Source organism: Heterodontus francisci, chromosome 33, assembly GCF_036365525.1.
Source record: "Heterodontus francisci isolate sHetFra1 chromosome 33, sHetFra1.hap1, whole genome shotgun sequence".
Classification (NCBI taxonomy): domain Eukaryota; kingdom Metazoa; phylum Chordata; class Chondrichthyes; order Heterodontiformes; family Heterodontidae; genus Heterodontus; species Heterodontus francisci.
The window spans coordinates 30289202-30313159 of record NC_090403.1 but is presented as its reverse complement, the minus strand read 5'-3'; the positions used below and the strand labels follow the sequence as shown (position 1 = coordinate 30313159).

At 39.1% G+C, this 23958-nt stretch overlaps 1 protein-coding gene across 1 annotated transcript in view; it reads left to right on the top strand.

Moving 5' to 3' along the window:
- LOC137347913 (zinc finger protein 652-like) overlaps positions 1-23476 on the top strand; it is a 99466-nt gene extending 75990 nt beyond the window's left edge. Inside the window, 4 exon segments of the mRNA XM_068012962.1 lie at positions 2599-2746; positions 9554-9669; positions 12030-12174; positions 22356-23476. Coding sequence (XP_067869063.1) covers positions 2599-2746; positions 9554-9669; positions 12030-12174; positions 22356-22837 — 891 coding nt within the window. The 3' untranslated portion in view covers positions 22838-23476.
- Positions 23477-23958: the final 482 nt, after the last annotated feature.

Below are 23958 nucleotides of genomic sequence, written 5' to 3'. Positions count from 1 at the left end.
GTCCCGGATGTAGGTGGGAAGCGACTGGACCAGCGGAGAAAAGATAGAGTCTAGATAGGAGGAAATGAGTTCAGTGGGGCAGGAGCAGGCTGACACAATGGGTCTGCCGGGACAGTCCCGTTTGTGGATTTTGGGAAGGAGGTAGAAGCGGGCTGTCCGGGGTTGTGGGACTATGAGGTTGGAAGCCGTAGAGGGAAGATCTCCAGAGGAGATGAGGTCAGTGACAGTCCTTTGGACTACCAGCATCCTGACTATTTTGTTGCAAATTATTAACTCTAACTTGCACTGCAGAATGGAATATCGCAGAATGGAATATCACAATATGAAAAGAAATTTAATCTTCGATGGCAAGTGTTATATCAATTGACACACAAAAAAGGAATATGGAACCTGATTGTTAAAGTGCTTGACATGCTGTAAATTGTCTTGTGTTTGCAGTTTCTTCAAATGTGAAAACTATATTAATTTCCAGTTTGACTAAAATATACTGTTGAGTATATTTTTAAACTGTTGAACGGATCTTTGAAACTTGTGTGCTTCAATTTTTCACATTGGTGCAATTTTAAAAAGGTGGCATAATACTTTGCCATAATTTTGCAGTACCTCTGCAGTTACTGCATATTTCCTGTAGATGGCACAAGAATCCAACTGATTAAATTGCAGACTTAAATTTGAAATACCTCCCCCAATGCATGCGGTTTCACACATTTGAGCTTAGCTGTGTTGACAACTTCAATATTCTCATGCAAGAAAATTATACTTTATAAAATGCTTGTATGTCTTTTCTGAATAATGCAAAATATGTTGTAAATATTAGTTTCCACGAGTAAAGGGAGTGTACATGCTGTGGTCAGAAGATAGTAAGCGTGCACTCACATTGAATGGTGGAATGTGCTGTTTATCCATGTTGTTCATGGTAAGCTTTTGGTACTTGCTGTCCCTGTTTCAGTTGTCCAATGGCTGACTAGTGACTATCCTCCTGGCAGGGTCGAATGGCTCCAAGATGACACGCCTGATGTTGGAAGTTCCGAACCAAGTCAATCCTGCACGGAAAACTTGGTAAATTGATATCTGAGCCAGACTAGTCCACAGAACTCCACGTTACTGCTTGGCTGACAAAAATGGAACCTGTTGCTGAAGGCTGGGGTCCATTTGGCTCCAAATAACTCTTTCCTAATTAGTAGGGTGACCAAAGCTGGGCAAGCAGCAGCAAACTTACCTGTGATGGTGCAGTTTTAGCTGGTTAATCTCCAGCAGTATCTTTGGCCATACTTGGGGATCCTAAAAATCTTGGCAACCTATTAGAGCTATGTAAGTGGGAAGAAGTTGTTCAATGCATATTGACCAAATGGAAACCCTACAGGTGGGTATCAACTACTCAGTAGCTTGGTTTAGAAACTGAAATATAGCATTGGGTTTCCATGTGTCTTGAGACCCAATGATCAAAACAGATATCAAATATGATTTGTATAAACAGTGAATTCGGGTTTACACAGAACTCAAAGCATGTGACATAAGTTTATCTGGATCTAGTACCTATCTTAATTGAGCCATGGAAATATATTCTTTATTGTATAACTCAATCATTGGGTCATATTACCCACAGTGAAAATTAAGGCTCACTTCAGAACATCGGACCAGGAGTAGATCATTCAGCCCCTCAAGCCTGTTCTGCCATTCAATTAGATCATGGTTGATCTGTAGCTCATTTCCATTTACCCGTCGTCCACAGCTTTTTAGAGAAGAGATCACCCTTCAACCTTCTAAAGTGAAGGAGGTATACCAGCCAAGGTAATGCAACTTGACTTCATAAATTATCCTTTTGCTCTAGTACCATTCTGGTGAATCTGTACTATTTCCCTTCCAAGGTCACATATATCCTTCATGAGAGGCAGTGCTTAAAACTAAACTTTAGATGGGATTTGGCCAATGCTCTGTACAACTGATGCATAACTTCCCCTTTGTATTCCGATCCCCTTGAGATGAAGGCCAACTTTTCATTTGCTTTTATAAATTAATTACTGTACCTGTGCACTAGCTTTTAGTGATTGTGTACCTAGACAAATCCAATTTGCTTCTTAACAGTTCCTAGTCTCTCATCATTGAAGAAATATTCTGATTTATCTTTTCTGGATCCAAAGTGGATGACCTCACACTTCCTTAGGACATTATTCCACTGTATGTCCAGAATGATATTTGGTTGTATATTAAATATGTCAGTGGCAAAGATTAATCAGTTTGTACTATTGAGTTCTGGATTTTAAATGAGCTGTCTGAGAGTGGTAATGTCTCTGCCTGTACTATTGGCTAAATTATAGGGAAACATCAAAAGCATTTCTTGCTCTGGGTCTGTTATTAAGAGTGTGCATAGCGGTCATCACAGCCTATCATCCCTGTTTCACTGAAAATATATTTGAGGAGAAACTAAGGAATGTCAGTGATCGGTGGGTTGAAGTGACAGGGATGCCAATGCCTGTGGAATTACACCCAAGAGGAAAAGAGAAATAACATTCAGTGCAGTATATTCCACAGTCTTTCAGCTAGCCAGATACACCCTATAGTAAGTCGAATTCCTAAAATGTTCATGTTTTCCCCCAGTGTGTATCCTGTGGAAAATGTTTCAAGAAGCTGTGGTCTCTGCATGAGCACATCAAAGTTGTTCATGGCTTTGCTGAAAAGAAATTCTCCTGTGAGATTTGTGAGAAGAAGTTCTACACAATGGCTCATGTTCGAAAACACATGGTCGGTGAGTTGCAAATATGACTATATTACCTTTTGATTGAGGAAAAGTAAGATGCTTCCTAATATGCCTAAATCAAGAAAGGATAAGAAACTTTTGATGTTTTGATCATAAAGAAGTAATTTAGGAACAAAAATACAAGTTCCAGTACATGGGGAACGCGGTGTATTATCATGGTCAGTCATATGTAACAACTATTCAAGATCATGATTGCAGATGAAAACGCTCATTTGATCCATATTAGTCCATCCATCCAGACTATATGATGACTACCTGGAACAAAAGGAAGCCCAACTATCTCCCCTTTTTTTTTCAAAGGCCCCTCCATTGCTGAATCCACCACGGTCAACATCTTGGGGGTCACTGTTGACCAGAAGCATAACTATAATTGGACATATTAACACCCGCTACAAGAGCAAGGCAAAGGCTGGGTTCTCTGCAGCGAGTAGCTCACCTGGTGACCCCTCAAAGTCTATCCATTATTTATAAGGCTCGAGTCAGGAGTGAGATGGAATGCTCACCATTCGCCTGGGTGTGTGGAATCCCACCAACACTCAAGAAGCTTGATGCAGTCCAGGACACAGCAGGACTCAGTAACCAGGCCCTCTATCTCTATGTCCAATGCATCGTGCCTGTAATACATATAATCTACAGGATGCACTGCAGCAACTCACCAGAATCACAGTTAGGTTATGGCACAGAAGGAGGTCATTCAGCCGGTCGTGTCATTGCCGGCTCTCTGCAAGAGCAACTTGGTTAGTCCCACTCCCCTGCCCTTTCCCCTGCAAATGTTTTCTCTTCAGGTTGCTTGAATGGTATCTCTTTCCCATGCAATCTCGCTAAATCGAACAAGAGCAGCAGTGTTGTAGGAACACAAACAACTTCAAGTTCCACACCGTCCAGACTTGAAAATGTATTTCCATTTCTTCATAGTTGATGGGTCAATGTCCTGGAATTCCCCACCTCGCACTGTTTTATGAGAGCTGTATTATCACAAGGACTGCAACAGTTTAAGGAGAAGCGCAACTAAGAATCGGAAATAAATGCAAACTTGTCATTGTCTGAAAATATTTTTTTTAAACGTTGTGCTCCCATTACTGCATCTAGTTTCTTAAATGTATCCAGGGTTTTCCTATCCACCACTCTGTACAAAGGTCCATTGCACACACTGCATGAAGGAAAACTGCTTTATCAATGCCTAAGTTAGCTTTTATTCATTTGAACCTTTGTACACCCACAATTTAATTTGAAGTATTATTCCAGTTTTACCTTTTGCATACCATTTACTATTCCATGTACCTCTCCCTTGTGTGTCAATGACCAGAACTGGATACAGTACTTAGGGTGTAATCTGACCATACAGTTTGATCATGACTGCTTTGGCTATGTAGTTCAATATTCTTTTGACTTTATTAACTACCACTTTGGATTGGTGGGACATGTTTAGCTTAGCGTAAAGTAAGACTCCTAAGTCTCTTTCCATTATCATTCTTATCTGTTTCAACACCACTTATTGAGTACAAGTTGCTTATTTATCCATCTTATGTGCAATATTTTGCATTTATCCATATTAAATTTCATCATCTGCCCAAATACTTATTTTGTCCATCTCAATCTAATTTTTGAGCTGCTTCCTCTGATTTTCTGCCCTTACCACAATTTGGTATCGTTTGCTTTGAGTTTTGGTAACTAGGTCATTTATGCAACTGAGAAACAGCACTATTCCCAACACCAAGTCTGGGGCATTCTGCTCAAACCCAACATGTTGCTTTCTACCTTTGAACTAGTTTCTAATCTATTCCCAGGATCTCCACTGTTTTTAGCTTGGCCTAAAGCCTTTCTTGAGGGACTTGGTTAAAAGCATTTGGAAGCCTAGGTACACTGTTATAAGGCTTTCCGCAGTCTACTTGGGATGTTACTTCCTCAGATAAGCATGATCTGTTTTGCAATAGTGTTGCTGTACTAAGTGAGAGCCTAAGACTCAGGAATGCTTTTTATTCACAAATGTTGTTCTGTGTCTGTCACACTGACTTTTTTCACTTATTCAGTGAATCTTTTAATTCAACGTTTGAGGATTTAAGGCCTAGAAATTATGGATGAATGTTCATATTGAAATTTTATATGAATGTGTTAAGTGTTCGTATCAAGTTCAAGGCCCAAATATTTGTGTAATGACTTTTATTATCCTTTCTATTGGTTTAGTTATAGCATTTAATCTGATGTACATAATCTGATCAGCTGCCAAAATATAAAGGTAATTTTAATTATTTAACTAAATTTGCATCACTCTGCATTCTTCATTTTGCATCCTTTGCACCCCATAGAAATATAACCTAGCTGGAGGTGAAAACAAATTGCGACATTGCAGATAGGTGGTGCCACATGTGATTTCCTACTCATGCAGTGTAGGACTTCCATGAACCTGCACCATTGTGTTAGCTCGTTTTTCCCCAGCTGTTTGTTGTGAACATCAGTGACCAATCTATGCTCCATAGCAGTGTTTTCCATTTTTCTTGTGTGGAAAATTCCTGCAGATTTTGAGTCTTTTTCAAAATCATAGCAAAGCACACAGTGCCATGCAATTTGTGACCCAATGCCCGCCAATAATGATGGTGTAAGTTGAAATGGAACTTGCATAATGCCAGTGAAGAAGGTATCCAAAGTGCAATATTTCTACTTAGCTTTCAAAACTTCAGATAGCAAATTCATGAACACTTCAATTGTGCATTATCAGAGTCTGTGATCTGAACTTTAAGGTGCTGAATTGTAAGCAACTGGGGATTTGCAAAGGGACATATTGCCATATACCTGGACACTCCTGTCTGAGGCACTGAGTCTTAATCTAAGCCACAGAAATACATTGCAGGAGAATATAACCTACTTGTGCTCAAAAAACCCTTCAAACACTCTTGAACATCCATTACAAGCTTTACCTCTCATTCGTAATTGTTCAAGGCACGATTCTGACTGATTCCACCTGCCCCCCACCCCCCTCACCCACTTCCCAATACTGCCTTGTCTTTCACTGCTGCCATCTCTTGGGTCTATTCCCACATACTCTTCATTATGTCTCCTGAGAACTCCTAACAGACTTGGATTTAAAAATCATTCCCATAGATGGCCAAACAGAAAGCAAAAGGAAGCAGACAATAAACAAAATCAGTGAATTAGTGTTAAAGGGACTAAGGAACAAATTAGAATTTTGCACAGCACAGAATGTCCCTCAGTTGACTGTAATCATAGAATCATAGGCTGAATGGCCTCCTTCAGTGCTGTATTATTCTATCAAGTCTGCATCAGTTGTTTAGAAGAACAGTCCAGTTAGTCCTGTTTCCCTGCATTTTTCTCCTTTTAAGTATTTATCTAATTCCCTTTTGAAGGCTACTATTGAATCTGTATCCAACACCCTCTCAGGCAGTGCATATTCTAATCCTGACCACACGTTGCATAAAAGCTCAAAACAGTCGAGGCATTTGGCACCATAGGATGTTTTTTGTATCATAGACGATGAGGATAAGATTATAATTTAGTTCATTTTATTTTTGAGCAACTTTTAGTTGTAATGGGCCATCTGTGATAATGTTTTGTTAGTGTTGCCCTCTTCCTGAATGGGCCTTGGAGCAATGCTGTTTAGATGGCACTAGTGCCACCCTATTTCTAAATAGTCTATTTTGAAGTAGTCCTGTACGCTCAGTCTATTTTCAGGATAGATGTCCATAACTCAGGCCTTTTGTTATGTCGCCTCTGGTTCTTTTGTTAATTGTCTTAAAGCTGTGCGCCCTGGTTATCCACCTTTCAGCCATTGGAAACGGTTTCTTTTTTACTCTGATACTGTATCTTTTTCGGTACTGGCCCACATCACCTATCGCCTGCATCAAAATAAATTAAGTGCTGCCCTAGGTTGCATCTACAAAAGGCTATAAGTGTTATATAAAACACAATAATCCATTCAAAATCATTCACATCATCGCTGCAAAATTGACAAAATTCTACGCAAATCTGAGGCAAATTACATTGTTTTCCTCCAAGAACATAACTGTAAATCTGGTGAGACAGGGAACTTTCAGCTGGAATATCCAGGGAAATCAATAATCCAAAGCACTTAGTGCCTCCATGACACTGCCTACACCTTCAGGCAATGCTCCCTCAGGTGTTCAGAAAACAAAGCATATAAATATCTATCTGTGGAGCATTGGGAGTCTTCCAAACCATTACCAAGCAACGTATTTTGAAATAAGCCTCAGTCTTCCGTGATGGAGAATAGGTATTGTATGGTGTGGTGCTTATTCACACCATTTTCATTGCAACCTCCTGGCATCTGTAGAGGAGGCATTCAGGAAACTGGGGCAATTCTGACACCCTTCTATAGATAATCTAGTGGGGAACCAGTGACTGACGTAATTCCTTGAAAAATAGCGTTGATAACTTGGCTGAATCAGGAAGAATCAAATGACTGTAATGGGGCAGACAGGACTACTCCCACAACCAGCCGAGATCTAGTGCCTGCTTTATGACATCCCATCTACCCTTGGGTGGTTTGGAGCAAAACCTCTTTGAAATTAAGGAGGTGCAAGAAGGACTGATGTTAAATTGTCACAGGGTGCATTGTTAGATGAAAGTTTCAGATACATTGAGGCATTTTACTTGAATATCACTCAAAGCTTCAATGTACTGTTTCCTGTGGTTTTTAGCTCGGGATTAGAATCCTTCCTGCTGATCTTGCATAAATTAGCAGTTTTATAGTTTCCTCATGTCCACGCTGATCTTAGAGCAATTATTTTGCTTGGCTGAGTGATAGAGAACATCATCCAGAACCCCACTAGGATACCCCCAACATATGCACTTGCCTTGATCTCAGCTCAATGGTTATTAAAACAAAAATACAAAATAAGGACAGTTCTGAAGAAAGGTTATTGACCTGAAACGTTAACACTGTTTCTCTCTCCACAGATGCTGCCTAAACTGCTGAGTATTTCCAGCATTTTCTGTTTTTGTTTGAGTTCCAGCATCTGTATTATTTTGAATACACGATAAGTGTTCTGTACTCTGATCTGAGGGCAAGAATCGAGATTTGGGATGTTATTTAGTATGCTGTATCCTTACAGGGCAAGGTTCTGCATTTTATTTCCATTGAACTAAGGTCAAAACTATAGATGTTGGGGATAACCCAATGGGCATGTAGCTAATATGCTTCTCTAAATCACTCAGCCAAATATAACAATGTATTTAATGCCCCTTTCAAGAATAAGTGGTTTAGTAATATGCTAGGACTGTCACTGCTGTGGAATCTATTTGCATTGTGAATGGGTTGCCTAGCACAATTAGCAACACAAAAACAACTGCAATTTGTGCATTGACAGTTGTTTGAATTTTGTAATCAAACCTTTTATCCATTTAGGCCAATGATATGAAAACATAATACAAATGTAATATGCAAAAAAGATGTAAAATAGTAGCAAATCACTTTTGTGACCAGCACTACTGCCTGTTAGGAAGGAACAGCCAACTACTGTCCCTTGAGCTGGTTCTTTGCACCTCTGATAGCAGCTGCACTGCCTGATTTACTTGTCAGGATTGCTGTAAGTATGTAGAGGGCATAAGCTTGATTTGAACTCATAGCACCAATTTTGTAACTTGAAAATTCCTTTAGATCCAGGTCCAGAAAAGGACTCCAGTTTTTGAGCATTTGACACGACAATTTGACCGTCAGAGAATCCAAAAATCCTTATATTCTTCCTACTCCTAGTCTAAGAGCTACTGAGTGATCCAATTGTCACTGCTCCATCATCTGAGCCAGAGCAGAATATTCTCTTAGACCTGTTCCACTCTTTAACTGGGCTCTTGGTATACTTCTTCAAGGGAAACACTCAGTCAAGGGAAGGCAGAATATTGTATGCAGATTGATATCCTTCATTAGAATTAGAACATTACAGCGCAGTACAGGCCCTTCGGCCCTCGATGTTGCGCCGACCTGTGAAACCATCTGACCTACACTATTCCATTTTCATCCATATGTCTATCCAATGACCACTTAAATGCCCTTAAAGTTGGCGAGTCTACTACTGTTGCAGGCAGGGCATTCCACGCCCCTACTACTCTCTCAGTAAAGAAACTACCTCTAACATCTGTCCTATATCTATCACCCCTCAACTTAAAGCTATGTCCCCTCGTGTTTGCCATCACCATCCGAGGAAAAAGACTCTCACTATCCACCCTATCTAACCCTCTGATTATCTTATATGTCTCTATTAAGTCACCTCTCCTCCTCCTTCTCTCCAACGACAACAACCTCAAAGAGGTTCAAAATAATACATTAGAGAATTTCAGGTTCTCTCATCTTCCAGGTTCTCAGTATCTTTTAAAATATATAATTCCAAATAAAATCTTCTCCAAATGTACTGACTTGATAACATTTGTGGTTATTAGGAACTCAGCAAGCATAAAACACAGGTTCTGTGTTCTGCCTGTAGTAAGGTACGGCTGAGATATGAACACCTGCACTCAATACAGTAAAAATTATTCACCATACTAAGTGTAGGTGTTACATAATTTCAGTCACAACTACAATCATGATAATGTATTGTCGCCTAGAGCTTTAGTGTTGATTAAAAGAACTATGGCAGCAAAAGTTTAATCTATGTTTGATTTTAGAAGAACTCATGGATTTGATTCCTCTGTTTGCATTGTGGAATTATGAAATTACTGTGATTTTTATTTTGCATAGCCAAGTACTGTGCACTACTTTAAAGATGATACAAAAGTGAATTGCATTTTCCATAGTGCTCTGTAGCATTTGGGCATTTGTTGTTTCAGCACATACGAAGGACATGCCATTCACCTGTGAAACATGTGGGAAGTCTTTCAAGCGCAGTATGTCATTGAAGGTCCATTCTCTTCAACATTCGGGAGAGAAACCTTTCAAATGTGAGGTAGGTTAATATTGTAACACTTTTTTTATTTATAACTGATATGTTATGAATTGATACCTATTCGTGTTTATTTACTCCTATTATGTGTTTTTGACCAGTCTAAAAGTAAAATTAGAACTGGTTCTGGACATGCATTCTAAAGTCTTTGTTCTCTTATGGATATATATTTATTTTCAAAACTATAAATCTGTTTGCTGAATGAAACAGATTTATGGCCTGTTACAGAATCAGTTGCTGTTGCACTTTCATAAGTTTTGTGCTCTTCTTGATATATGACTAAATTAAATTTTAATTTAATTTTGTAACCAAGATAACTTATGTTCAATAATAACAACTGGACCTTAAATGTATACATATAACATGTTCTTTTCATAAGGGAAGACCCTCATTTCTAACTTCCCAGAGAGTTGCAACTAAAATCAGAAATTCATAGTATGACTATCACAGGTACACTGATATGTATCACACAGCACATGCTAAGGGACCACTGTAGAAATTAAAGTTAGGAGCTTCATGATTTATTTAAAGGCAAAAAAAAACTTCACAATGTATTTAGACATTTTACTAATTTATGCTTTATTATTGTTTAAAAAGTGATCAAGATCATGTTCAATAATCCATAGGAAACTGTGTGGATCACTGATTATAGTGTATTACCTGCAAAGGCACAGGATGCTGCAGCAAAGCTAAATTAAAAGGGCTATACTCAACCCTAACTAAAATAGTTATTCTGACAGGATATTCTGTGTTGTGACTAGTTTTTAGTCATTCCTGATCAGGTTGTAGTGCAAGTGTATAAAACAATCTAGAAGAATTAAAGAAGCTGTGTATATATTGGCATTATGAACAGGATGCGAGAAATTGATCCAGGAATGCAACTAGATAGTGTGCTTAACGTCACTGGGATAAATTTTTCTAGTAAGGCCTGTGCAGTATTACAGCTGAAATGTACAGTAATATGGGAAATTACTTGGGTTGTCTGAGCATCTTGAACTGCTTCTCTCCTGCAATACCAGCTCATTACTGGATTGTTGACCTGTTGCTGTTCTTTACTTGGACTCGGTGTTAAGTAACCATGAGCTAATTGTGGGAGTACTTTCTTTACTTAATCAACCAAAAAAAATTAAGGTTAATGTGCTAATGACAAACTATCTGCTCGTTAAAGATGCAAGAATGGATAACTGAAGCAAGTGTTTGTCTTTAAAATTATTAAAAGCTTGTTAATGTTCATGAAGCTGAGAAAAAGCTCCTTAAAAATGATTTGAGTAATTGTTTACATTGTAGACTGATTACACAGAAAGATATTATTTTGGAAGGGGACATTAAACTCAAATTATGATTTATCATTGTTATGACCAGGTGAGGAAGGGGTCGAGGGCTCCCCTCTCAGCCTTTTTCTGGTTTGGCCGTAACAGGATTTAACTTTTAAAACAGTGTTTTTAGCTTCCCCTCAGTGAGTCCTTGCTCACTGCTCTCTAATTGTACTTGCTTAAATCTGAGAAACCCTGTCTGGTTGATTTCTTTACAAGGAAGGTGTAAGTTTATTGACCTTAAAACTCTGACTCAGTGAAAACTACTAAAAATACGCGACGCGACCATGCTAGCATGCATACCCGATAAGACACATGCAAATAGAGACAGGAAGAGAAAAAATTAAAGGAAAGGTTTGCAGTAATAGATGGAGTTCAGTTACTGGTTTTGGGTTGGATGTAAAGTCTTTGATTGAAGTTCAGTCTTGCAGTTCTAGTTGGGGCCCAGTGCACACTTTCAAACTAATTTTGCTGGTCTTCTGTATTGAGGCTTAAGTTACTTCTGTGGATCCCTGGAACTTTGTGTGAGAGAAAGAGAGAGGGAGTGCTCTCTTCTTGAAGTTCAATTGCTGTCTCTCCCAAAAACTGCCCTGTGATCACAATTCAGTTAGCCCCAGGTTGGCCAGCAGGTTAGTCATGTGACCAGCTCCTTGTTTGGAACAGCCTCGTCTGCAAGGTTTGTGGATTCCTCCAAGCTTACCACCACTCTGGGGGGAGGGGTGGGGGTGGAATGCTGGCTCTTACACTTTCAATGACTCTTAATGTATCTTGATCATCACTATTGACAAAGCCCATCTGGCGAATTGAATCAGGGTGTACTCCCATTGTCTCTCTGAGCAACTGTCTCTCAGAATGCAAATGTGCAGCCATGTTTTCAGCCACTGTTCTGTGGTCTTTTTAAAACAAGTTATGTTCAATGTCCTGTAACAGTTCAAATTAATGTTCTGTATGATAAAATTAATGTGTGTCCATTTGGCAAGTGTGATTTCCGTCACAAGTTATACAATGCAAAATATTTGAATGTTAAAGTAGATTAATCCTTCATTTCAGAACTGTGATGAACGATTTCAGTACAAGTACCAACTTCGCTCACATATGAGTATTCATATTGGTCATAAGCAGTTCATGTGCCAGTGGTGTGGCAAGGACTTCAACATGAAACAGTATTTTGATGAGCATATGAAAACTCACACTGGTAAGACAATAGTTTTGTGACTAGATTTTTTGTATTTCTAACTAAAATTTATATTTCATTGTGCATTTTGTTGAGACCGAGGCGGGAGTAATGCGCTGTCAATTCTGTCCATTACTCCACAGGTCATAGCATGTTATTAAAGTTTTCCCACCTACCTGAAATTAGCCAAATTAAACACTTTATTAACCTCCCCAGAATAAAGCAGAGCAAACCAGGTATCTTTAAACAACAAATTAACTATTTATTAATAAACTATATCTTAAACAATATTGAAATAAATCTATGTCTAAAGACCTTATAAGTTCTTATTTATCTCAACCTTCATGCACACACGAATACATTCAAAAACCAAAGGTTAACTGGTTTCAATAAAATTATAACTGTTTCTTATGAATAAACAAGTAACTGGGTTGTAAGTCATTGTGGGTTACATTCCCGTTTCGGTGAGGTGTCCCAGAGCCGAACAGTAAGATGCCACTTGAAGTTTCCAGGTGAATTCGACGAATAGTCTTTAATGGATAGGCATTCAAAACACTTCGATTGCAGCAGGCATCACACTATTCTTTCAACAAGGAGAATAGCAACAGGTCAATTTGGGTTTTTTAATTTGCAGTCTATCAGTAGAAACTTTACTGGGAGTTCTAGAATTCTCAGAAGCACAAAAAGGCAATGGAAGTCACTCCTGAGGCAAAGACTTCTTAGAGATTGAAAATAAAAAGGAATTTGCTACTTCCAACAATACAAAGATTTCCTTTCTGGGGGTTTTTCCCCTCCTTAGGCAATACACAGCCTGTAGATCAATGTAGATTTTTCTGCAAAGCGAGAGACAGCCTTCCTTCAGTAAGCACACTTCGCTGATTTAAAAAAAATTTATTATTCATTCCTGGGGTGTGGGCATCGCAGACTCGGTCAGCATTTATTGCCCATCCCAAATTGCCATTGAGAAGGTGGTGGTGAGCTGCCTTCTTGAACAGCTGCAGTCCATGTGGGTACGTACACCCACAGTGCAGTTGGGAAGGGAGCTCCAGGATTTTGACCCAGTGATCATAGTTCCAAGTCAGGATGGTGTGTAGCTTGGAGGGGAACTTGCAGTTGATGGTGTTCCCATGCATATGCTGCCCTTGTACTTCTAGGTGGTAGAGGCCGTGGGTTTGGAAGGTGCTGTCTAAGGAGCATTGGTGTGTTGCTGCAGTGCATCTTGTAGATGGTACACACTGCTGCCACTGTGCGTCGGTGTTGGAGGGAGTGAATGTTTGTAGATGGGGTGCCAATCAAGCGGGCTGCTTTGTCCTGCTTGGTGTCGAGCTTCTGGAGCGTTGTTGGAACTGCACTCATTCTGGCAAGTGGAGAGTATTCCATCACACTCCTGACTTGTGCCTGGTAGATGATGGGGACAGGCATTGGGGAGTCAGGAGATGAGCTACTCACCGCAGAATTCCTAGCCTCTGACCTGGTCTTGTAGCCATGGTATTTGTATGGCTACTCCAGTTCAGTTTCTGGTCAATGGTAACCCCCAGGATGTTGTTATTGGGGGATTTGGCAATCGTACTGCCATCGAATGTCAAGGGGAGATGGTTAGATTCTCTCGTTGGAGATGGTCATTGCCTGGCACTTGTGTGGCGCGAATGTTACTTGCCACTTATCAGCCCAAGCCTGGTTACTGTCCAGGTCTTGTTGCATTTCTACCCAGACTGCTTAAGTATCTGAGGAGTCGCAAATGATGCTGAACATTGTGCAATCGTCAACGAACATCCCCACTTCTGACCTTCTGATTGAAGGAAGGTCATTGATGCAGCAGCTGAAGTTGGTTGGGCCTAGGATACTACTCTGAGGAACTCCTGCAGTGATGTCCTGGAGCTCAGATGATTGACCTCCAACAACCACAACCATCTTCCTTTGTGCTAGGTATGACTCCAGCCAGCGGTCCTTGATGCCATACTCGGTCAAATGCTGCCTTGATGTCAAGGGCAGTCACTCTCACCTCACCTCTTGAGTTCAGCTCTTTTGTCCATGTTTGAGCCAAGGCTGTAATGAGATCTGGAGCTAAGTGGCCCTAGCGGAACCCCAACTGAGCATCACTGAGCAGGTTAGTGCTAAACAAGTGCCGCATGATAGCACTGTCGACGACACCTTCCATCACCAGATCTCCAGATCAAACTGGTTCAGGCCAGTCTTTACACACAGTTAACTAATACAATACAGCAGGTGGCTTCTTTCTCCTGCTATTGCCTAGGAAACAGACTTGCTGCTGGCACACACTGTTCCTAGAGAGAGAGAACAACTCTCAGTCCTAAAGGTACACTGCCCCCCTAGTTTGTAAACAGAGAAAAAAAATTACACTTTCATGACACTTCCAGCTTGGTGAAATGAAACGTCATTCTTGAACGCGTTTTATTACAATGCAAAGCAGAAACTGAAAAAAAAACATTCAACATATTTTCACATTCATGCCCCCATTGACTCTGCTGATAAGTAACAGAATTTTTCTTTGTACCATCACCATTCATATAACTTAACAAGGTTAAATTTGTGACAAAGCACCGGCGATAACATTGATTTTCCCCAAAATATGTACAATCTTCAAATGATAAGGGTGTAACAATAAACTCATCTAAATATTCTAGTATTTTGGTTTTTTAATTTTTCCACAAACATTAATGGGTTATTGTCAGTGTACATTAGTGCTTTTTTATAGTCTTGGCAGACATATACTTTGAAATGTTTGAGAGCCAGCAAAAGTCCTAATGTTTTCCCACAGTGGAATACTTTTTTTGGTAGCAATTTAGTTTTCTTGAAAAGTACCCTGCTAGTTTTTCTATGCCCAATTCGTCATCCTGCAATAGGACTGCACCAACCCCCAGGTCATTAGCATCAATCGCTATCTTAAAGGGTTTAACAAAATTTGGAGTAACCGACACTGCTTCATTAGTTAAGATTGCCTTTAACTTTTCAAAAGCTGCCTGGCATTCATCTGACCATATACTTTGTTTTTTTTTGTAGCAAATCAGTTAATGGAGCAGCTACAGCACTAAAATTCCGTATCAACTTCCTGTAAAAACCTAATTATTTCACATTTAGATTTAGGGATAGGGAACTCCATTAAAGCTTGTACTTTTGCCGTTTTTGGCAATACTTGTCCTTACCCTACTGTGTGTCTGAGGCAAGTTACTTTTGCTTTTCTGAATTCGCATTTTGCCAGATTTACTACCAAGTCCACTGCTTGCAGTGTTTTAAATAGTTTTTAGCTGGTTTAAGTGTTCTTGCCAAGTGTTACTGTATGTTAGTATATCATCGAGATACACTACACAGTCGGGAACACTGGCTACCACGTGATTCATTAATCTTTAAAAAGTGGCTGGGGCATTTTTTAGCCATCTGGTGGCATCACCCAGTACTGATAAAGACCGTCTGGTGCGACGAAAGCTGATATTTCTTTGCCTCACGGAGTCAAAGGGACTTGTCAGTATCCCTTTAACAAGTCGATCTTGGTAAGAAACCTCGCACTGCCCATTCTGTCAATACAATCTTCTAAACAAGGAATTGGGTGGGAGTCTGCCTTTGTTACTGCATTGACTTTTCTGTAGTCTATGCAAAGTCAGGTTGACCCGTCAGGTTTAGGCACTAGAATTGATGGTGATCTCCAACTGCTTTGAATAGGTTCAATTAAGTTAAGTTGTTTTCCAGCATGTATTGGATTTCTGCTTTTACTTGGGCCTGTTTGTCCGGACTTGAGAGGGACGGATTCCCCTATATCCACATCATGCATGGCTAAGGTTGTACATCCTGGTTTATCCCTACACACTTTTTTAAATGTTGTGAAAAGCCTGGTTATGTCATCACGTGGTTTTGCATCTAAGTACAAAAGCATGTTGTCCGATTTTCCTAGCCATTCTGTATTCGCTAACCAGATAGTTGGAGGCTCAATCTGAGAATTGTCTAGGCCTCCTTCTGTCTCATCCTCACTATTCTTTTCCTTCTCAACAGTCCCCATTACCTGACATACCTGTATTGGCTTATCCTCCTCCGTGCGATATTATTGCTTTAACATATTGATGTGACACAAGCGATTCTTCTTCCGGTGATCAGGGGTTTCAATTAGGAAATCTACCTTACCCACTCTTTTGATCACTTTATATGGGTCACTGAACCGTGCTTTTAATAGTTCACCCTCTAATGGTAACAACACCAATACTCCATCCTCTGGTTGAAAATTGTGGGTCTTTGTATTCTTGTGTGCCCGTTTTTTCATATTGGCTTGGGATGCTTTAAGGTGTTGACTTATACGTGATTTAGTCTTCCGAATCCCACTATGTCTGCAAAAGGAATGTCCTGTGCTAATCTTAATTCCTGGCGATATTTAGGTGGTACCACTATCTGTTCAGTAACTGTCCAGTCGTCTTCCGCAGGTCTATGAGGCGATCTCCACTTCCTCCTCAAAACCCCGTTTTCCATGTAATAGCCTTCTGGAACTCCTTTCACCTCAGCTTCTGTCAGAGCCATCTGTGCTATCCTGTATAACTCTGGATCAGCTTGCTGTGCTGCAATTATAGAAGATCTGTTAAACATCTCATTTGGATTATCTAAATCCCCAAACAAGGTTTCAGATACTCGGCTATCTGTTTGTCGTGCCAATCTTACCTCTGACAATGAAACCTGTTTAGCCATTGCTCAGGTCTACACACGCAGGAAATATTCCTGGAACTTGTTCCCGTAATTGTTTTGTTTCTTTAACTTCACTTGATTTCTCTGTAATTACAGAAATTGATACTTTTGATCCAGCCAAATCAGTTCCTAGTAGATCAATTCCATCAACTTGCAAACTGTGGACAACTCCTACAGTTACCATCCCAGATATTAGGTCACACTCTAAATGTACTTTATATAAAGGTACTGGTGTATACTCCCCGCCAATTTCATTAACTAAAACCTTAACGTTCAGGGCGCTCTCTGGTGGAAACGTTATACCTTTTCCCAGCAAGAGTGTTTGGGTTGCTCCTGTATCCTGAGTACAATGGTAGGTTTTCCTGCCTCACTTAAAGGATATGGAGTTACTTTTCCCGTTGACAAGAATTCATCATAACGTTCGGGTATCTTATTCTTAACCTCTACACTCACTTTAGATTTGTATCTGGTTTTACAGCCGCTGTTAAAGCTACAGCCTGGTCTTTTCTCTGCATTATCTTTGTGTACCCCAACAAGCCTCATGGGTTTACCTCGCAATTTCCAGTATTCTGAACGATGACCCATCTTGTGGCAATGATAACACTTCGGCTTGCGGACCTCGCTTCTACCCTCAGCACCTCCCTTTCTGGTCTGAGGATGTGATCCAAGGGCATTCCCAGCTGTTCCTTATTGTCCCCAACTACTTGCCTTCCTTTCACTCTCCCACTTTCTATCCTTCTTGGGTTTATGGGGGTAATGGACAAAAGCTTTTGGCTTATTCACAAGCTCAAAATCATCAATTTCCGCTGCTTGCCTAGCTTTCAAAGCTTTCAAGTTATCTGCATGAGTTCTCACTACTGAAGGAATTGAATTTTTAGACTCTTCCAAGAGAATCAATTCTCTAAGTTTTCATATGTGGTTTCCATCTTAAATGCCCGTATCCAACAGTCAAAATTCATTTGCTTCACCCTCTCAAATTCTACATACGTCTGCCCAGCCAATCTCCATAAGTTCTGAAACTTCTGACTGTAAGCTTCAGGGATTAACTCATAAATAGGGAGAATAGCCTTTTTTGCCATCTCATAATCTGCAGAAGCCTCTTCAGGAAGTATGGCATAAACTTCATGAGCTCTGCCTATTAACCTGCTTTGCATAAGCAGTGTCCAGCTTTCCTTTGGCCATTTCATTTGTTTGGCTATTTTCTCAAAAGATATGAAAAATGCTTCTGCGTCCCTTTCCTCAAACTTAGGAAGAGCTTGTATGAATTTAAACAGCTTTTTGCTGGGTCCTGGGCTAAATTTAGATTCTTCCTGACCAGAACTTTCCCTGGATTCAAGAGTACCCCTTTGTCTTAGTTCCAACCCTTTTAACCTAAATTCCCTCTCCTCTTTCACTTTCTCTCTCAAGTTCAAGTTTTCTGATTGCTGTTTCTTTTTCTTGTTTAAGTTTTCTTTATTTTTTATCAGCCTCAGGTTTTTTTCATTTCTAACTGAATTCCAGCCAGTTCCACTGCATCACTCTCAGACTTACTATCTTCTTCCTCTTCTTCCACCTCTTCCAATTCCAGATGTTAGGTTATTATGTCAATTTTCACTGCTTTTTTGGCACCTGATTTCAACACTAACCCCAATTTTGCTGCCAGATCTTTTAGTTTATTATTTAAAGTTGTCAAGTCACTGAGGGACACATTCTCCTTTCCCAGAAACTCTGCTGCAACTGCAAATGCCATTTCGATTGTGCAGCCTTTACCCATATATACAAGAAACCTGGTTCCTTTTATTTTTTCTTTCAAGTTATTACTCCCCTTCTACTTGACGTAATTGGCGTTGGATTTGGATTGGATCCCGGACAATCGAGCCCCCAATTAATATGTTCTGACTGAGGCGGGAGTAATGCACTGTCAATTCGATCCATTGCTCCACATCTCATAGCATATTATTAAAGTTTTCCCACCTACTGGAAATTAGCCAAATTAAACACTTTCTTAAACCCCACCCCCAAGAATAAAACAGGCCAAACCAGGTATCTTTAAACAACAACAAATTAACTATTTATTACTTAACTTAATCTTAAACAATATTGAAATAAATCTGTGTCTAAAGACCTTATAACTTATTTATCCTAACCTTCATGCAGACACACATATATTCAAAAACCAATGGTTAACCAGTTTCAATAAAATTAGAGCTGTCTCTTAGGAATAAATAAATAACTGGGTTGTAAATCTTTGTCGGTTTCATTCCCAGTTCAGTGAGGTGTCCCAGAGCCGAACAGTCAGATGCCACTCAAAGTCTCCAGGCAAATTCGACTAGCAGTCTTTAATGGATAGGCATTCAAAGCACTTTGGTTGCAGCAGGCGTCACAAAGTTCTTTCAAAAAGGAGTATAGCAACAGGTCGATTTGGATTTTTAAATTGGCAGACTATCAGTAGAAACTTTACTGAGAATTCCAGAACTCCCAGAAACACAAAAAGGCAATGGAAAGTCACTCCTGTGGCAAAGACTCCTTAGAGGTTGGAAGTAAAAAGGAATTTATTACCTCCAACAATACAAAGTTTTCCTTTCTGGGGTTTTTCTCCCTCCTTAGGCAATACACAGCCTGTAGATCAATGTAGATTTTTCTGCTAAGAGAGAAAGATCCTTCCTTCAGTGAGCATACTTCACTGGTCTCCAGATCAAACTGGTTCTAGCCAGTCATTACACACAGTTAACTAACACAATACAGCAGGTGGCTTCTCTCTCCTGCTGTTGCCTAGGAAACAGGCTTGCTGCTGGCACGCACTGTTCCCAGAGAGTGAACAACTCTCAGTCTTAAAGGCACACTGCCCCCTTAGTTTATAAACAGAGAGAAAAAAAACTACATTTCCATGACAGTTTACTGAAATTTGCAACAGACAACAAAAGCACTAAGTGAGCTTTTTATAGGGGAGCCAGTTTCTCCCAACCATAACCACTTTGGCAAGATGACACCTGATTACTATCATGAAGTGGAGTGTAATTTTGTTTCTATTTTATATATTCTGGCTAATGTCATTTCGTACTGTAGATGTGCTCTAACGTTATCAAGAACTAAGGCTTGTGAAATAAAAATATAAGGTGCTGGAAATAGTCAGCAGGACTTCTGAAGAGGAGTCATATCCGACTCGAAATGCCAACTCTCTTTCTCTCTCCATAAGTGCTACCAGACCTGCTGAGTATTTCCAGCACTTTCTATTTTTATTTCAGATTTCCAGCATCTGCAGTATTTTGCTTTTAGCTTGTGAAATAACATTTGGTTTAATTGTGAGTTAAAATTCTATACAGTTATACACAAAATACTGATGCAGTGTGACCAAAAATGCAAGAAAAAAAAATTCCTTTTTGAGTGATGAAATTTAAACCCAGTGCTATAGCTGTATTTTCTACTTAAGGAGTTATGCTTTCTTTGGGACAAGAAAATCTGTTTGTACAAACTGAATTTTATTTTAAATTACTCTAAGGCCACGAGACACAGGAAAACAATATCAGAAAATTAGTGCGTTGTCGGAGAAAATAAATTGATGCAGAATAGTTCACATCTTGTATTTTCCACTTTGACAGCCTGCAAACTATTTTTGTTTCAAATTGGGCAGCCTCTGATAAACAGATTTTGTGTAAATTGCTTAAGGAGAGCACTAGAACATATTGCATGGACCAGTTAATTTCACCTCGCGATGCATCAAGGATAATTGTGGTTTCCTGGAGCTTGCTTGATTTGCCTCATGGGATTTCAGAGGAATTTCTCAAAGATTTTCCTGAAGTTAGCCATAGTTTTTTTTTGACTCCTCCAGGAGCTAGCATCAGTATCAGGTGGGGAGGGTAGTGCATGCTTTTGCATGATTTAGTGGAATGCGCGAGCATCCAATGGGCCGGATGGTCTATCCTCACCCTTTTTCTATCTACAAATGCTATAGAACAGAACAAAAGAATTGAGTGGAAAAGTTGATTTCCTTAGTTATACCCTGCCTAAATTAAAAGTAGCATCCCTTCTGTGTGAACACATGCTTTTCACTTCAGTGAATGTCAGCCAGTTTCTCTCCGAAGTGTGATTTACTTATTTTGATTTTCAGCAACCCTTCAGGTAACAAATAATATATGTACAATGCAGAGACGAATGACTTTGACTAAAGTAGTACTGTTTAATTCACAACTATTTATACACTGGGCATAAATTCTTACCATCTTCACATACTGATAACTCTTTACAATTTGAATACTGAATTTTTTTAGTCATTATGTGGATCCCTTGAGAAAACTGTCATACCCCTGAAAAGCTTGCTTGCTTTTTTGTTGGTTTTAATTGTTTGAGAAATCAATATGCACCAAATTCATTGACTAGGCAGAAATAATTAAATTCAACGCCATAACTCTTGATTTATCCATGATATCAAAATCTTGCCCTAACAAATGCAGTACATTCCTGCACAGAATACATGTGCATAACTGTATTTTTTTTAAATGCATGTACAGACAAAATATATCCTTTATGGATAAAAGTCTGCTTCTGTGGGCAAATTCAAGTTACAATAAGACCAAAGAGGCAATTACATTCCATTGGGAGAAAACAAAGACATTTTGTAACAACCAGAGATGTGGGCAGAATCAAATTCAGACCCCAGTGTAACGTGAATTACTTTGAGAATCCATTTTAATCGTATTGAAAAGTCAATTAAAATAAAACCTTGCTCCTGTAGAGATGGAAAAATGTCATCAGAAACATATACACTGCTACTAGTCTGTATTTGACTTTCATAGTAAATGAAAGGAAAGTAACTGTTTATGACCAGGGTTTCAATAGCAAAGTAGCAAGCGGGGAATGAAAACAAACATGGTATCATAGTGACCCATGGTTTCCAGTCTCTGTTAATCTAATGACAAGTATTTGCCTATTTTTTCTGATATAATGAAGATCCAGTCCTTTACAAAGTATGTGCTAGTTTTATTGCAGCTTATATTTGCAGGTGAATCTCTCTAAGGAGGGGGAAGAGTAGTCAGCACTAGTTCTTGGTGATGCAATACTAAACAAACATCGAGCAGTGCCTTGCACAATAGCCATTGTGATTAGCTTTTCAACTTGAGATATACCAAAATGCTGAAATCTTCAAAACCATATCCTATAGAATCTTTAAGTCTTGAATATAACCTACAAAGAGTAGAGGAAACTAAATTTTGAATTCAAGACAACACTGTAGGCCCCACAAAATGTTAATTCAGATGTTCTATCCAGGTGGGTAAATATCACATGCTTATCTGTAGCAATATGTATTCTGCTGGGACACTTGTTTATATTAAGAGGATTCTGTTAGTTCTGCTGATGTTTCACTGTTATAATGAGCTATTGTAATCCTCTTTAAATTCTGATATCCATTCAAGTGCATGTCGCCTTGTTACTATTTGGAAAACAGTACACTGTACAGATTTTAAAAGATGAAGTTTTAATAAGTAAAAGTTAATTGTAAATTATTTGTGTTTATTTGTGTAACAAACTCTATATCTTTTCAGGGGAAAAGCCATTTATCTGTGAAATCTGTGGCAAAAGTTTCACAAGCCGACCAAACATGAAGCGCCATCGCAGAACCCACACTGGGGAGAAACCATACCCCTGCGATGTTTGTGGTCAACGATTCCGGTTCTCCAACATGTTGAAAGCCCACAAAGAGAAGTGCTTCCGGGTCACCAGCCCTGTCAACTTCCCACCCACTACTACCACTGCCTCTGTTGCCACCACACCCACTTCCCCACCTCCACCAGTTACCATAAGCTCTCTCAGCTCATTTCCTCCTCGACCAATGCCACACCCACTTTCTCATTTACATCTTCATCCCCATCATCATACGCTTTCAATTCCAGCTGCTACGCACCTTCCACCACCACCAGCCCTTTTCAATGCTGAAGCAGTGAACCATAGATGCCAAAATGAGAGCACTTTCCTGCACCATATTTCTGAAAAAACTAATGCAGCAGATGGAAGCCACCATCACTGAGACTTCAATATTTTTATTTTCCTTTAAGCTGTGCCGAATGTTTGGCGATACTCCTATTAACTGTGCACTAAGCAGCAAAACAAAGACTGAGCAATCATGGTGAACTACAAATATTATTTTACTAAACTTCAATGTACTTATTGCAGTTGTAGAACTAGCAAATCAATTTTTAACTAATAATTCATTGTGTAAGACAACCAAGCTGTCTGTGAACAGTGAACTAAGGTTTTATCATTTTTAATGAATTCAGATGTATCCAGTTTTGTCATTTCATATCTGTTGATAAGATATGCTTTTTTATCTTGTACTATTCCTTTTGCATTAAGAAAGAATGCTTATTTCTATTGTATTGATTAAATATTCTGGGGAAATTTGATCTAAATTAAATAATTTCATTCTCTTATGAGACATAAAAGCATTACATATTATCACTGTACTGCAAGGATTTTTCTGAAGCTAGTAGTTAAGACTAGATCATGTTCTAGCCTAATCTGCCCATATGAAGCATTATGGAGAAGTCCTGTTAATACAAATGTCTTTCATTTTACTAAAAGTTTTTAACTGTGTAGAATATTTAGAAATAATTTTAAGATATAAATGTATGTCATTAAACGTTGTAATAACTATATTTTTGTTCTTGTAGCTGTTATATACATAAAATTCCGTTTTACAAATATTGAGCACATTTATTCCAGAAGGTGTCGGTGGGAAAGATGGTAGATTTTGCAAGTAAGCTGCAATTTTAGAAATAGGCTCTACTGCACATGACCTGTGGCACCTATCTGTGCATTCTTGGCATCCTCTGTGATTCACGAATAGAGTTTCATGCAAAACAACTTGTAAGGAAGATATTTTCATGAGGCAATTGAATGTCACTGATATCAAGGCAGAGCTACTTCCATCTCATGTTATATACACACCTTGTTTCCAACACAAGAACCCAAATTTGTTCTTCTCTGATTTAAAGAAATAATGCATTAGTTTTAGTATTTTTCATTTAACTTCCATTGAGAAAATGCAGACAAGGTTACCAGTTTTAAACATTGAATGAAATATATTAACTTCTTAATTTTGGACAGCTGTGATTTCCCAATAGTAGAGGTAGATGTAATATCTGTGAC